Source organism: Strix uralensis, chromosome 1 (genome assembly GCF_047716275.1).
Source record: "Strix uralensis isolate ZFMK-TIS-50842 chromosome 1, bStrUra1, whole genome shotgun sequence".
NCBI classification, from domain to species: Eukaryota; Metazoa; Chordata; class Aves; order Strigiformes; family Strigidae; genus Strix; species Strix uralensis.
In genome coordinates, this window is record NC_133972.1 from 44,060,761 (window position 1) to 44,074,389 (window position 13,629).

At 40.9% G+C, this 13,629-nt stretch overlaps 1 protein-coding gene across 9 annotated transcripts in view; it reads right to left on the reverse strand.

Annotated features, from left to right (window-relative positions):
• The window catches only part of DYNC1I1 (dynein cytoplasmic 1 intermediate chain 1), a 201,214-nt gene that overhangs the window by 150,741 nt on the left and 36,844 nt on the right, over positions 1 to 13,629 (reverse strand). For 6 of the 9 annotated variants that reach the window (XM_074864063.1, XM_074864047.1, XM_074864010.1 and 3 more), the window contains exons 5-6: positions 9,705 to 9,764; positions 5,461 to 5,576 (exon numbers count right to left, since the gene is read on the reverse strand). In XM_074864063.1, coding sequence (XP_074720164.1) covers positions 5,461 to 5,576; positions 9,705 to 9,764 — 176 coding nt within the window. The remainder of the gene's footprint in view (positions 1 to 5,460; positions 5,577 to 9,704; positions 9,765 to 13,629) is intronic. The other 3 variants (XM_074864080.1, XM_074864072.1, XM_074864053.1) reach the window with 1 other exon arrangement.

The following is a 13,629-nucleotide window of genomic DNA, read 5'->3' on the forward strand; positions in this document are numbered from 1 at the left end:
AGATTCTCTGGGAGGAAAAACCCAAAGTAAGCTCTTTAACTTAACCCCCAGCTTCTGATCCGTGAGCTCTAGACAGATTGGGCAAAAGCTCAAGTATGATCTTGCTTAGTTCTGGGACTGGGTTTTCTTAAGTACAGCATGCATTCACAAAGCTAGAGCTGAGCTGCAGTCAGACACAAAAAGGCATAGCAGGCCTTGATGCAGAATTTGCTATAGACGCTGTAGATGTCTGCTACACATTATCTCATGGGATAGACATAGCCAGAGTGCCACACTGACTAAATCTGGAAATCTCAGCCTCTAACAATCAAAGTAAAAATAACTTCATCTATGGATTTTATCATGGAATTTCCAGAGGCCTGACTTGTTTTCACAGCATTGGGTCCTGTCAGTCTTAGTCACAGGTAACTCCTCACCCGATTACCAAAACTCAAAAGAGTACACAATCCTCACACAGTGTCAGTGTGTGACACTTTTAGTCATACGCAGTGTATGAGCTGGCACAGGCAGGATGCAGGAACAGCCACAAAATCATGGATGAAATGCAAAGAGTAAATTTATTTCCGTTATCTCGCGACTCAAGGGGTCTCCGCAGCAACACCCGGGCAGAGGCACACAAGTTGGGATGCAGGCACTGCAAAGCTCAGTCCTTGATAGTAAGGGAAAGGAGAAGGAAAAAGAAAAGATCTTGGGCCTGTTGCTTTTGCCTGGGTATATCCAGGATTTTCACAGGCATACTTTTCCACTGTGCTTTGATCTTTCCCACAGCAGGGCAGGAATCTCAAGGATAAGGTGCCTCTGAGTTTCTCACAGGCCTATGTTATCTAAGAGCAGACATTCTACCTGTCAAGCACACAGAGCTAAGCAACAATTAGTGGGATATATGTGTTTTTTGGCACTCCAGCTGCAAGTCACTTGAGCATGTTTACAATCCTCCTCGCCAATCTTCCATTGTATACCCACACACAGTTTATTCAATAATAAGAAACCTACATTAATATGCCTACATGAAGTGCTCTGCTACCAAGCTAGTCAGTGAAAAACTAGTCAATGCCATCAATGGCACCTAGAGAGAGTTTTGGTTCACCCTATAGTTGTCACTTATATCTGGTATCACACACGGATACCTAAACTCATGCGTCTTGGTTTCGTGAACCTTAGACTGTGAGCAGAATTCCCCTCTCCTCCCTCAGTGCTTTCAAAAGGATAACTTTTGGGAACTTTATTTCAGAGAATTACACTGTCCGAGAGATGCAAAAGCCAACCCAGCCTCTGAATTTTCACCTCCATTTTGCCACTTCATTCCAGTCTACTTCCAAATGGAGTAGAGACCTTATTTTATCTTGTTCCCTACTAGCCAAAATATCCTCAGAGTTTGAATACAGCAGATAAACAGATGGAGCATGGGCCTGAACTGCATTCTTTGCCAGAACTGGGCAAACATTCATGACATAGGATGAGGTTATCCTGCTCAGGAGGTGAGTGTTTTCCCCACATGAACAACCATCTGTTGAAGACGATAAACAGGTGAAGTACATAGGACCTCCATTGTCCTAGAAAGTCAGATCTTATTCCCCTGTATATGGGATCTACTTTTTCAGAAATGCATTTCAGACTAACCTATTTGCAGTGACAGTCTGGCAAGACAGAAAAGTGAGAACATCTCATTCTATTGATGAAGAAGTAGTTTCTACTTCATGACAGTAATAACAACATTCCTGACAATGGCCAGCAAAGCCAGAGAGCTCACAGACCTTCACCTCCTTGCTACCCCCCTGTTTTTGAGGAGAGCCAGATCAGAGGATTATCTCCCTTCTCAATGCAGGGACAGTGTTTTCCTCACTGAGATTTTACCTCCTGGCCCATTGGAGAGCAGGAGAACAGTAGGCCGGAGCTTAGGCGGGCACCCAGCAAAGCTTGAATGTGCAGGCTGTTTTCCTACCTGAAAAGGTAGCTTGCAGGCAGACATACAGACCTCCTTCCACCACTGTATAGCAGTGAGGGATTCATCCTGGGCAGAGGTCACGCCATGGCTTTTCTGTTGCTGCTTTCTCCTAGGTATGCCTTCAGCAAAGGGCAATTCTGCAGTGCCTTGGATGGTCCACACATTGAAGGCTACATGGGGCTGCCATTCTGGGGCAGTGAGAGTCTCTCTACAGTGAAGGAATGTGTTCCAGAGACCTCTCAGAAAACATTTGGCATAGTCTAGGTCTTAATCAACTCCAGAATGGAAAAAGCAGCACAAGTGAAATGTCTCTCAATGCCTATGAATACCTAAATTCAAGTCCATTTATAGAAGGAGGAGGGGAAAAGTAAAGAGCACTTTTTTTCTCAGGCTCTGGAGCCAAGATCTGAGTGTTTTTAAAGTCATCCTACAAGAAAGAAAAGAGAAGGCTGAAGCTTACTGTGACCTAAATAAAGCAAAAGAATTAGGTACTTGTGATCAAAGGGTTGAATGATGCATATACACATCTCCCTAAATAATAGAGTGGGTGGGGGAAATGACATGTCATTATTCCTCTGAAATAAAGCGAATTACCTGTTCCAAAAAGAGGAGTTAATCTGTTTTTGTAGAGTGAAGAATAATGCCACATTATTTTTTCTAAAAATAGCAGCTGACAGGCTGAGACTTCAGTGCTCATAGCATCTGGCTCTCTGGCACCACACTGTACTTATCACAATGATTCTTTCTTTTACCAGTTTTATAAGATTTGGTGGGGAATAGCCATTACCAGAAAGGCCGACATCCACTGAGCTCCAGAACAGCAGTAGGTCTAAGGTACCTCAGAGTTTCTTCCTTGCTTGCTAGAGAAGCACTGTGCAGAAAACCTGGTATTGACATTTCGAAAAAAGCTGCAGAACTTTGAATGGACTCGAAGTCCTCTTTTGGTGGCTTAATCATACAGGCAAGATCTTTCCAACTGGCTGTACCGTTCATTAGTTGTCTTCCAAACCAGAAGCAAGCATGTGACAATCTAATCCTAAAATTCTGCATTTTGACATTTCCAGTGTCCAAGGCAGACAGTGAAAGAGTGAATTCTGAAAGCTGAAGTCAGACTCATCTAAGTAAGTAAGAGGTCTCTTCTTTTCTCAAACTCTAAGGCTTCAGATACTGAATAACTGACCACATAACCACAGTAATGGCAGAACAATTTATCTGGAAAAGATAATGGCTATATTTTATCACATGAATGCACAGGAACAGTATAAAGACTTCTTGAAACTGCTCTCTTGAGGAATTCCCCTCTGTTTGCTGTTCATGTTTAGAGTGACAGTATGAAGGGCTCAGCATTCATAAAAAGGGTTGGGAGATTGAAAACCTGAGAAGTCATTTCCATCAGACCTGGGAGACCAAAATCACAGAGCTTATTTGCCCGCTAGAGAGTTTCCAATTAAATACCATTTCAGTGGAATAACCAGACTTTCCTGACCCTCCATTACTGATGCAGGGCCATATTCATGTCCAAGTTATGTGCAGAGAATTCCCTAGCAGCAGATCGGAAAGGAAATATAAGTTAACTTTCTCTCCTCCCCACATCTGAGGGAAATGATCGGGTGATATTAAAACTTCACTTCTGTTGATGTTTTTTGCTTGACTATGATGACACAGAGAATATGAAAGATAATTAATCCAGTCACCAAAACCACTTACCACCATTTGACCCTTCCCATCACAGGTTTGGCCTAAGCAGTTTAAAAGCCATGACTTTTTATATTTGCACTTATCTTCTTTCATACAAGTGAGGAACAAGAGCTTCCTCCGTGTGGGAGAACCAAGACAAGCCACGTTGCCCCCTGTGCTTGCTGTCCTGACTGCCAGGCCCCACAGCAGCACACTTCTTTTTTTTTTCCCTTGAAGGGTAGGAGATTGTCCTACCCAAAAAAAAAAAGGATTTTGTAATAGCTGAAGAGCTCCTTGGAAAACAAGCAAGAAGAGCTTATTGGAGGAAGTTGCTTCCTCAAGAGAAGTTGGCCTGTTCAGAAAGACATGGTAGCTAATGAGTGCTGGAGCTGCAGGCCTGAGAGAGGTAAACACATCAAAGCCATGTCTTCAACTCCCCATATCCATAGGCTCTTGCATTGGATAAAGGCCCTGTGTCAGGGAGGAAGGACATCCTCTCCATCTGACCTAACAATGACTCCATGATAACGCCCCAGGGTTAAGCACCCAATGGTCTCAAACCAGGAAGGCAAGGCCTCAGGGGCAAACACCATCTTCTTGAGGCTTCAGCAGCCCTTAGAGAGATGAGGTGGATTGAACTGAGCAGAGATGAGCTGGATTGAACTAGGGAGGCTTCTGAGGCAGCCTCTCCCTCTGAGAAGGTAGAGCTGTCAGGACATGCTGCTCAAGAAGCAGCATCCAAGCAACAGGAGTGTTTATGCTTCTAGGCACTATATCAGACAACAGATTACTAGGGTAAACTTGTGGTCTGGGAAAGTAGAATCTGAGAATCTAGCTCAGCAGTTTTCATTTCTAGTTTCTTAAAGGCAGACCTGGTAACCCAGTTGCAGGAAAAAAGCTGGCTGTGTTTATCACTGTATCTTCCCTGACAGTAACTTACATTTAGACAGATTTACTCGCAGACCTTTTGCAACCTACTTGAATCTTCTTCTTCTGTATGGAGCCTGGTGAAGTCCTACACTATCTGCTACAGAAAAGCACCCAATTGTTGAACTTTTCTTGATCCTTCATTGTTAATAGCAAAAATTACAGTCAAGACTGTCTTCAGTTTTTCTTCTTCCACCTGCTTTGTAATACTGTGTAAATTACATCAGGCTAATGTACAGTTTTACATTCAGTTTAAATGGTTTCAACTGACCTGCAATCAGTGCTCTGTAGTACAACACTGGCAAGTGTGTAGTCTAAGGAACCGATAGATCAGCACTCCCCTACTAACTACTCCACGTATTTACTTATCACCAGGAAAGCCAAACGGCTAAGGAACAGCTCCATGAGTACAGATAATACAGCAGAGAGAAAGCAGGACTGTCCACATCAAAGTGTGTAAGCCTCCTGTTTCAGCACATGGAGCTAAATTGTAATTTCTCCCAAGATCCACCTACTGGAGGGGGACACAATCACACTAACCAAATAGGGCAACTTTCCGTCACTGCCTCTTTACAAAGCATGGAATGAATAACTTCCTTGAGAAAGCAAGAAAAATGGAATAAAGCACTATTTTATTTATATTCATAATGATTTATTTGAAAATACGTTCTCACTGCTATCTAAGCACAACCCATTGTAAGGCAGAAGTAGTTTGGTTCCACCTGAATTTTAAGTCATTATTATAATTATTCTCACCAGAACAGCCATTAATCACATAAACAATACCTGGCTTGAGAAAATACGTGATAAGTAGCTATGTTATGATTTACTATTATTTTTCTCACATTCTTTAACTCTTACTCAAATACTTATTTTCTGTGAAAATGTTTTTTGAAAAAAATAAATCTTACCTTCAGATTGATGCGTGGCAAGAGGTGTCTGTGTCTCCTTGGAGTATGATACCACCTCCCGAGGTAAGAAATCAACCTGGGTAATCTTTGACACCCCTAGTTTGTGCAGTCTGCGTCTAAGATGAAATACATGACATCAAAAAGTTAGTCATGTTAAATGTAAATCAGTAGCAGGAACAAGAGTGTTTGCTTTTATGAACAGGATTAAAAAAATACTTCAGTGTTTGCTAAGATGAAACACAATACACTATGCATGAGAAGTCCCTAACTGCAGTGAAGAGAATTAACCTGGGAACCATTTGCCATAATAAAGTAGTTACTGAACCTCCAGATCATGCTGCTGAGAGGGACTGTAAATGGGAGAGAGAAATGACCTGCCTGTGCCCCTCGTAACATGCAACAAAATTCTCTTTTGTGCCATCATTACTACAGTGTTCTTCCTGCTCAAAAGAGTTAATCCTCAGCCTGAGATACCCAAGAGTAGAAAGGGCACAGTGGCTGTAAACCAGGCTGGATTAGGACTGTCAGATATTGAACTGAGAACAATAATAGAGCCTTTAATTGGCAAGGTGGGTAATTTCTGTAAAGAAGGAGTGGAGAATCTCCTTCTTCCACTTCCAGGATTCATTAGTAGTGGAATTGATGTAGGTTTATGCAGGGGTTGGAGGGGAGCTCCAAGACAGAGCTGGAACAGGGCAAGTATAGATGCCTTTTTCTACTACTTCCCTTACTTTAATAAACCATATGAAATAAACCAGAAAAGCCAATTAACTGTAAGTGGCTAAGGGAAATAGAAGAGACACAGCTGAACGTGGTTATGAACACTTTTAGTCATACACAATTCACTCAACAGTGGTGGGGGGGAATCAATTTATTTCCTGAATATTATTTGACTATCTGTAGGGAGGGAAGAATAAGCAAACGGTTACTTGCATGTGTTTTACTGGAAAAAATGCCAGCTTTCAGCAGAGAAAATAATATTCACATAATAAACAAATCAACTAAATAGGCCTAGATCAACAAGTGCAAGCACACTTATACATTTATGGGAAATAAATTCATGAATATGATGTTTCCGAACTGCCATGTCATTAGAGAGAGCAATTTGGAAAAGCAGAAAATTCATACACGTTATCCATATCATCTCCATTTTCCAGATTGTCAGAGGAACAGAGGTCAAAGGGGTTTTGATCTAATTCATTTACAATAGTTTAGGCTTTCAATTAAGATTGATGTCTGATAGGAAATGGGAGTCTCAAAAGGAAATTGTCATCATTGGATGACATCTACTGAACTCTTCAGCTGGTTAATGCTATATCAGCTACATATTTTTCTGATCTATCTTACTGGATGGGTTATTATTAAGGTGAATGCAATTAGATTCAGCAGATAATCAGTATGAATCAGCCATATCACGTAACAAACCACTAGAGCAGAAATTAGTTGTTACAGCTCTGAGTCTTTCTTCTTTTCAAAGAGGAAAAATTAACAAGTCTCCCTCCTTACAACTATCTGTGACAGCCAATACGAACAAAAACTACAACTGTCTGAAAATCCTACAGAAAAACTTCTACACCATTACTGTGGGCAGAAAAACTTATACAGCTTGTGATATACTTCAGCTAATGAAAGTTTTAGCAGTGTTACATTTTTGTAGCTGCTTTAAACTAAGAGTTTGTGTAAATTCAAGCTTTAATAAATGTATCACCCCAGGAAAATTTAATGTGCTCTTCCCTTCTTCAGCACCAGATGTACAATCTCTGTTGCCTACTTGGTCAGTTAGACTTTCCTGTGTAATCAGTCCCCTGCTGCCCCACGCTACTGGTTCCATTTACTGAGATTCTTAAGCCTTCTGCATTGAAAGAGCTTCTTGACAGTGGTCTTGGTTAAGTATAATCTCTAATTATGTGTCTAATCTGGGCCTAATTAGAACCTCATCTAATTCTAACAACAGTTTCACATGAGGTCACGCCCTATCTCCTCAACTGCCCAAGGATGGGGAACATCAATCCTAATGGAGAGCTGGATTTAATCGCCAGTTGGGTTAACCTCTTTGTAGACTGCTAACCAAGAAGTGAGCTACATCCCAGAGCACAGTGCTGAGAGAATGCATGGAATTTTTCACCCAAGTCATTTCTAATTCAGGAATTGCTGGTGCTTTTACAAATGTCTAGTGTCACCCATATCCTGGTAGTTACTGCTGAAGACAGGGAGGTCTTTCTTTATCTGAAGGAATGTGGTCTCTTAGTTCTTTTTTGCCCCTGTTAAGCAACCTGTAATGGTTCTTGTGTAATTAAAATTGGCTTGGTCCCAAGCACTTAGGGACAACTGGAGCATTCTTTCAGTATCTGGACTCTACCAAATAGGGACTGTAATGTTCTAGTCTCTAGCTCTTTTTAGGGCACCACTAAACTGTTTATCGCTTTCTCATCCCCATTTTTCATCTGATAATTCTTATCATTTACATTTTGCTGAATATTCATCTTAAAAAGCACATAAGCTTTGAAATATTCCTTTCAAAACTGCCTATAGGATGTCAGTAGGAGGACAGTAACTTAAGTTCATCCATCCATTAAAATTGATTCCTCTGTCTATAGGTGCCAGAAGATATATCTGCTAGAAGTGTTTCGCTACACACATCATTTAGTTGCTGACTGCAGGATTTCTTTTGCATTGATTTTTTTTTTTTTAATCTAGTCTTATGACACCAGAAGAAAGTCTGGTCCTCTCTCTAACTCAGCATTGGGTTTGAAGACAGTTTTCTTTCAAAAGAGACAGGACTTCCATTACAGAGTATATCTTTGTTTGGTGTGCTTTTCTGTCTTTGCACTGACCACTCATAAAAGATTGAAGTCTTGTGGCTATACACACAGTTATCTTTTCACAAGTCAAATAAAGGAATTTGCCTTGCACAGCCGTTTGAGGAACCTTGCTCTTGGGAACGCTCATCTTTTAATACAAACTTCTGGGAAAGGCCTGCTGAGATTTCCAAAAGGTTTCTGTATATTAAAACAGCTCAAAAAACTCTACCCTTTTGGTACAGTCCAGGTAAAGTTGCAGAACCTGGATCTACTTGAAGCCATACTCAGGTGGAAATTACAAATAATCCTAGCAGTTCTGGTCATAGAGAAACCCTGTTTAGAAAGCTCTCTGGATACTTTCCACTCCTTCTGATCTTTCCTGGTGAATAGCCCTAACATCCCTAACTGCAGCTGGGAGCACTGTCAATCAGTAGTTAAAGGGAAATTGTTGTTTTTCTTACAGAATGGTGAATGAATTTCACATGAACTAGTAAAAGCATAAGACACTTGTCTGGAGACTCAGACAGGCAAGCCTATAAATTCATATGTAGAGCAATTTCTTCAACATAGAGATTTGATTTTGCCTATGGCTCAAGAACTTGAGGAACTGCTACCTATCCTTTTTAGAGGAACAGTTTATCCTAAGTATCTCTGCAGGTAGGCATTTCTAAATTATTTAAATTAACTAATTTTTTCAGATGCTTGGGGCAGAGAATCATAGAATCATGGAATGGTTTAGGTTGGAAGAGACCTTAAAGATCATCTAGTTCCAACCCACCTGCCAAGGGCAGGGACACCTTCCACTAGACCAGGTTGCTCAAAGCCCCGTCCAACCTGGCCTTAATGTTCTATCCTTAACTAGAAAGTATTAGTTTTAGCTCTAGTAGAATTTAAAAAATGCTTGATTGGCCTGAACTCAACTAAGATGACAATTACTCTTGTACTATGATCACACTTAAGTGCATAATTATAAGCACACACACAGCTCCTAAGGAAAGGAAAAAGGGGAAATTGTTACTGCATGTGGAAACAACCTAACTATAGCAGACAGGAAGGAGGGGAAAAAGTACCTTGCAAATGATTCAGAGAGAAAAGTCTGAATCAACAGGTACAAACAAGGCTAATGTAACTGTACATGCACATTTAAGTGCCACAATAATAACATTTCATCTGTAATGAAATAGTTATTTGTATTGTGTTTCGGGCAACAGAAACAGCAGCTTATCTTTTCATGAGCTTCTTTAAATAGTTGGTTTTTTTCCACAAAGATGGCTTTGCTGAAGCTTCTTACCGATGAAGCTAAAAAACGGTAACTTAAATTATGGCCTTTTTGAGTCGACAAAGCAAATGAAAATCACATAAAACCAGCTCAACTGGGAAGCATTTTCAACATAATTCTTGCAAAGAAATGATAAATTAATAACAAAAAGAGCTGACATATACCCAAGTTCTGAGTCAGACTGGAGCTGCAGCACTGAGGGGTCTGTGTCCCATTGCAAGGTCCTAGGGTGGTAATCAGCCGTGCAGCACAAAGGGGGGGAGGGAAAAAGAACACACAGAATTAACTGAAAGGATGAACAAAACCCCATCTCATTAGTTACATGCTCTATGTAGTACATTCAACCTCCAAGTGCAAGGGACAGCCACAGTATGTCAAACAAGGTTTTTATGTCAAACTGTGACAGGGCACGCAACTTACTAAAATTACATATTATTGGTAAACAAAGGGAAGAATCTGGGTTTCCTTTCAGATACTGGTTAATGAAACATTTTTTTTTCTTTTTCTGAAAGATTTCTAACTCTTTAACTATGGTTGATGCATTCCCAATAACTTGTAAAATCTGCAGGCACAGTTTATTGTAGTCATGTTTTTATGATAAGGTGGACTAAGCACTTGCCATGAACTCCACGGAAGGTCTAGCCCTTCACACACTCCTGAGACTGATGGTAAGCCATCCTGTAAAACAGTGGTCTGGGCACAAGCATCACATATACCAAAAAATGGCACATGACACCAGCTCTGACATATTCTGGGGGCATCTGGGACAAATAAACAAATCCTTCTTCTTTTCCTCCAGAGACAATTTCTGGGGAAGAGGGGAATGATACATCTGGGGAAATCAGATCTATGACAGTCTCTTAATGGACTGCTGTCATATGGTACTGTCACCAAATGCATGAATGCTCCAGAGGTGTGGTCTGAAGTGAAGATGTTGTTCCTGGCATTGCAGTGGAACTTGCCATGCTAACATCTCTACAACACTTTGCAAACACTCACAGAGCCTTTCTGGAGTCACAAAAACTGACATATTGAGGCCAACATTTTAAAGTGCCCACTCGTTCCCTGGCTCTTGATTTTACTTTATTTTTCCTCCCCCAGGAAGCCACATCTCATATTCAAGAAAACTGGCAGAATCCATGATAGAATCAAGAATACAAGTGTGGCTCCTGAGCACCTTTTCCTGTAGTATGAACACTAGATTATGCATTGCCCTCACTAGCAGAGGCTAAAGCAAAAGGAAGTGCCCCTTCACTAAAGCAAACAAGTCTTGCAGACATGCTGGATAATGATAGTCCTCAAAATTAAAAACTCCACTCATTTATTCTGAATACAAATTTTGAGGATACAGAGAACATAATATTACCAGGTTCAGCCAAAACCAGCCATAAAACCAGCCATGTTCAATTTACACAAGCCTTTCTGCAACAATAGAAACCTCTGCCTCTATGAACCACTCACATAAACTAACAACTTATTAAGTTAGAAATAGATCTCCTAAAGCCATATAATTATGCTACCTCCTGTACTTGGTAAACTCACCCATTCTATTACCAATGTTAACTCACTCTCTGGAGACACAGACAAGGGCATGTGCTGCACTTTGCCATGTCATAGTGAAAGAGAATCAGTCTCAACACCCTGTACGTGCAAAAAGAATGAAGAGTTGTAATGCGAAGGTGCGTTCCCATGCAATGTAAGGCACTTACTCCCCTTGACGACTTATGATCCATACTGATGTGTATTGGCATGAAAGACTGTACAGTGATACAGAAAGACTTCTCCAAAATAAAACTATATTACAAAAGGGTCAGAGACAAAACAATACAGTAATAAAGATTTTTTCCTTATAACTTGACTGTAGCTCAAGTATAGTGGAAAGGGGACATAAGGATTTGAATGCCTGATGGAAGGCAAAGGCATCAGTGACTAATGCATTATAGATATTCCATTAAAAATGCTATCTGTGTGAAAATTACTCCTGTAACGTCACCAAAATCAGTAGCGTATATTAGGATTTGCTATGTAAATGCCAGTTTCTAATCTTATAGCTGCCTAGGGGCTACCTACACATGCATATCCAAGTTTTCCAAACACTTAAAAGAAAACATACACAACTCATTTCATCGCCCCCCCCCCCCCCCCCCCCCCCAGCCCCCATCCACTTTCAAACCTACAAAATTTCCCAAGGGATAAAGACTATTCCATCAGAAATAACTCCATTATCATCTGATTAAAACAAGAGGCTGCAACAGGTCTCTAAAGAGGTACAGCCCCTACATTCCACCTCTAAGAATCCAGACCAGGTTACAAGAGAGGGCACATTTACCTAAACAAAATAAATTTAAAGATCTCACACACTCAAGACAGCACTCAAATCCCCAAAATATGAGAATAGCAGCACCTATGGTTCAGGCCATCATTTGTTACATGCAGACAACACATGCAGTGGAGACATGTTCTTCCCTTAAGTACTTCATTATCTGGATTCTGACAGAGACTTCACCATTCTTGACACTGACATGTACTTTTAATAGCAATTCTCCTCGACTCCTGATTACACCTGTTTTCAACAGTTTTAGTGCATCCGCAAAACATTTCCCAGATTTGTGCTTCAAATGGTAATTGTTCTCTCTGCAACACTGTGTTACCACTTGCAAAAGCTTGAAAAATAGATAAGGAAACAATCTGTTGTGTTGTCCTCTTAAACTTGGCTGAGCAATGTTATTGAAGAAAACAAGGCTGCAGGTAGCAGATCTTCAGGTTTCAGTTCTCTCGCCCTAGGAGACACAGAATGTGAGTGGCTACACTCACATAGTGGAGGCTGGAGAGCTCAGGGAGTGACTATACGTTTCAAGGAACAATACTGATTTTTCCTTTGCCTCTTCCTGGCACCTGAAGAATGTCTGCAGATCAAAATGAAAGTGAGTGAACAGTAAAGATGAAATCTGGACCTGCAATTTAGCCAGTTTCCATGGCAATAACATTGAAAAAATAAGTAAATAGATTCTATGAGGATTAGCAACCCAAAGATGATGTTGAATAGCCTGTGCTGTCATCCAGACTAGGAAATTAAAGCTAATCTGTTTGTGATGAGCAGACATAGCATATGACATTCCTTGATCATTTGGATGAGCATCACAATTATGCTTGTTCTCCTGTGGACAGTTCTCAGTGGGGATTGTGAAATGCCATTGGATCTCGAGAAAAAGTGTTGCCAATCTTTTTCAAATCTAGTGCATGAGTTCATTCTCCAGAGATTTCTTTATGAAGAAAAGGATTAGGGCTGTTCCCCTTTTTTCTTTGTTCTTCATAAACGAAAACTGAAATTAGCTTTGGGACTTCTAGTCACCCAAAGACAGGGGCAGAGGGAGTAACGTCACAGACCCTGAAGACAAGTGCATGGCCTAAGAGAACTGCTTGACCAGCAGGTCAGGAGTCAGGCAGAGATGCTCCCACTCTGGACCCTTTCAGAGAGCATAAATTGGTGAAAGTCCCCCTAAACAGATTCAGTGGATTTTGGCACAGGTCTATGTAGAAGAGCTATAAAACATTTTACCTTAACATTTTCATGTGGAAAAGGGACTTGAGCATTAGACCTAGTAGGGAAAAGTAGTGCTCCCTTGCACATTCCAGTCCTTCCACAAATCTGCAAAACATCTGAGCTGAGCCTCCTCCTGTGAGTGCACACAGCATGGGAAGGGTCCCTGAAAACTCACTGAGCATGAGCAGCCTGATCAGGACTAAGTCAGATCAGCCTGTTCCCACCATCCGGACAGCACAGATACTATTTTAATCTGAAATACCCAACATTGTTTCAGAGCTGGTTACTCTATCAGTCTCCCACATAGTGACAAACAATAGCCCTGCTATCAATCTTCTTTTAGACATTCAGTGCACAACGGCTGCCCCTGGCTGATTGTCGGATAAAAAGCTGCAACTATTATCAAATAACAGATTGCTCTAAAGCAGCATGAAGGGAATGAGGGCTTTCAGACCTTGCACTAACTAGACAAGGTACAAGTGTTATTACCTCTCTTTAAACTGATCTGCTTTCACTCTCTTCCTTTAGACAGATGTATTTTAGTA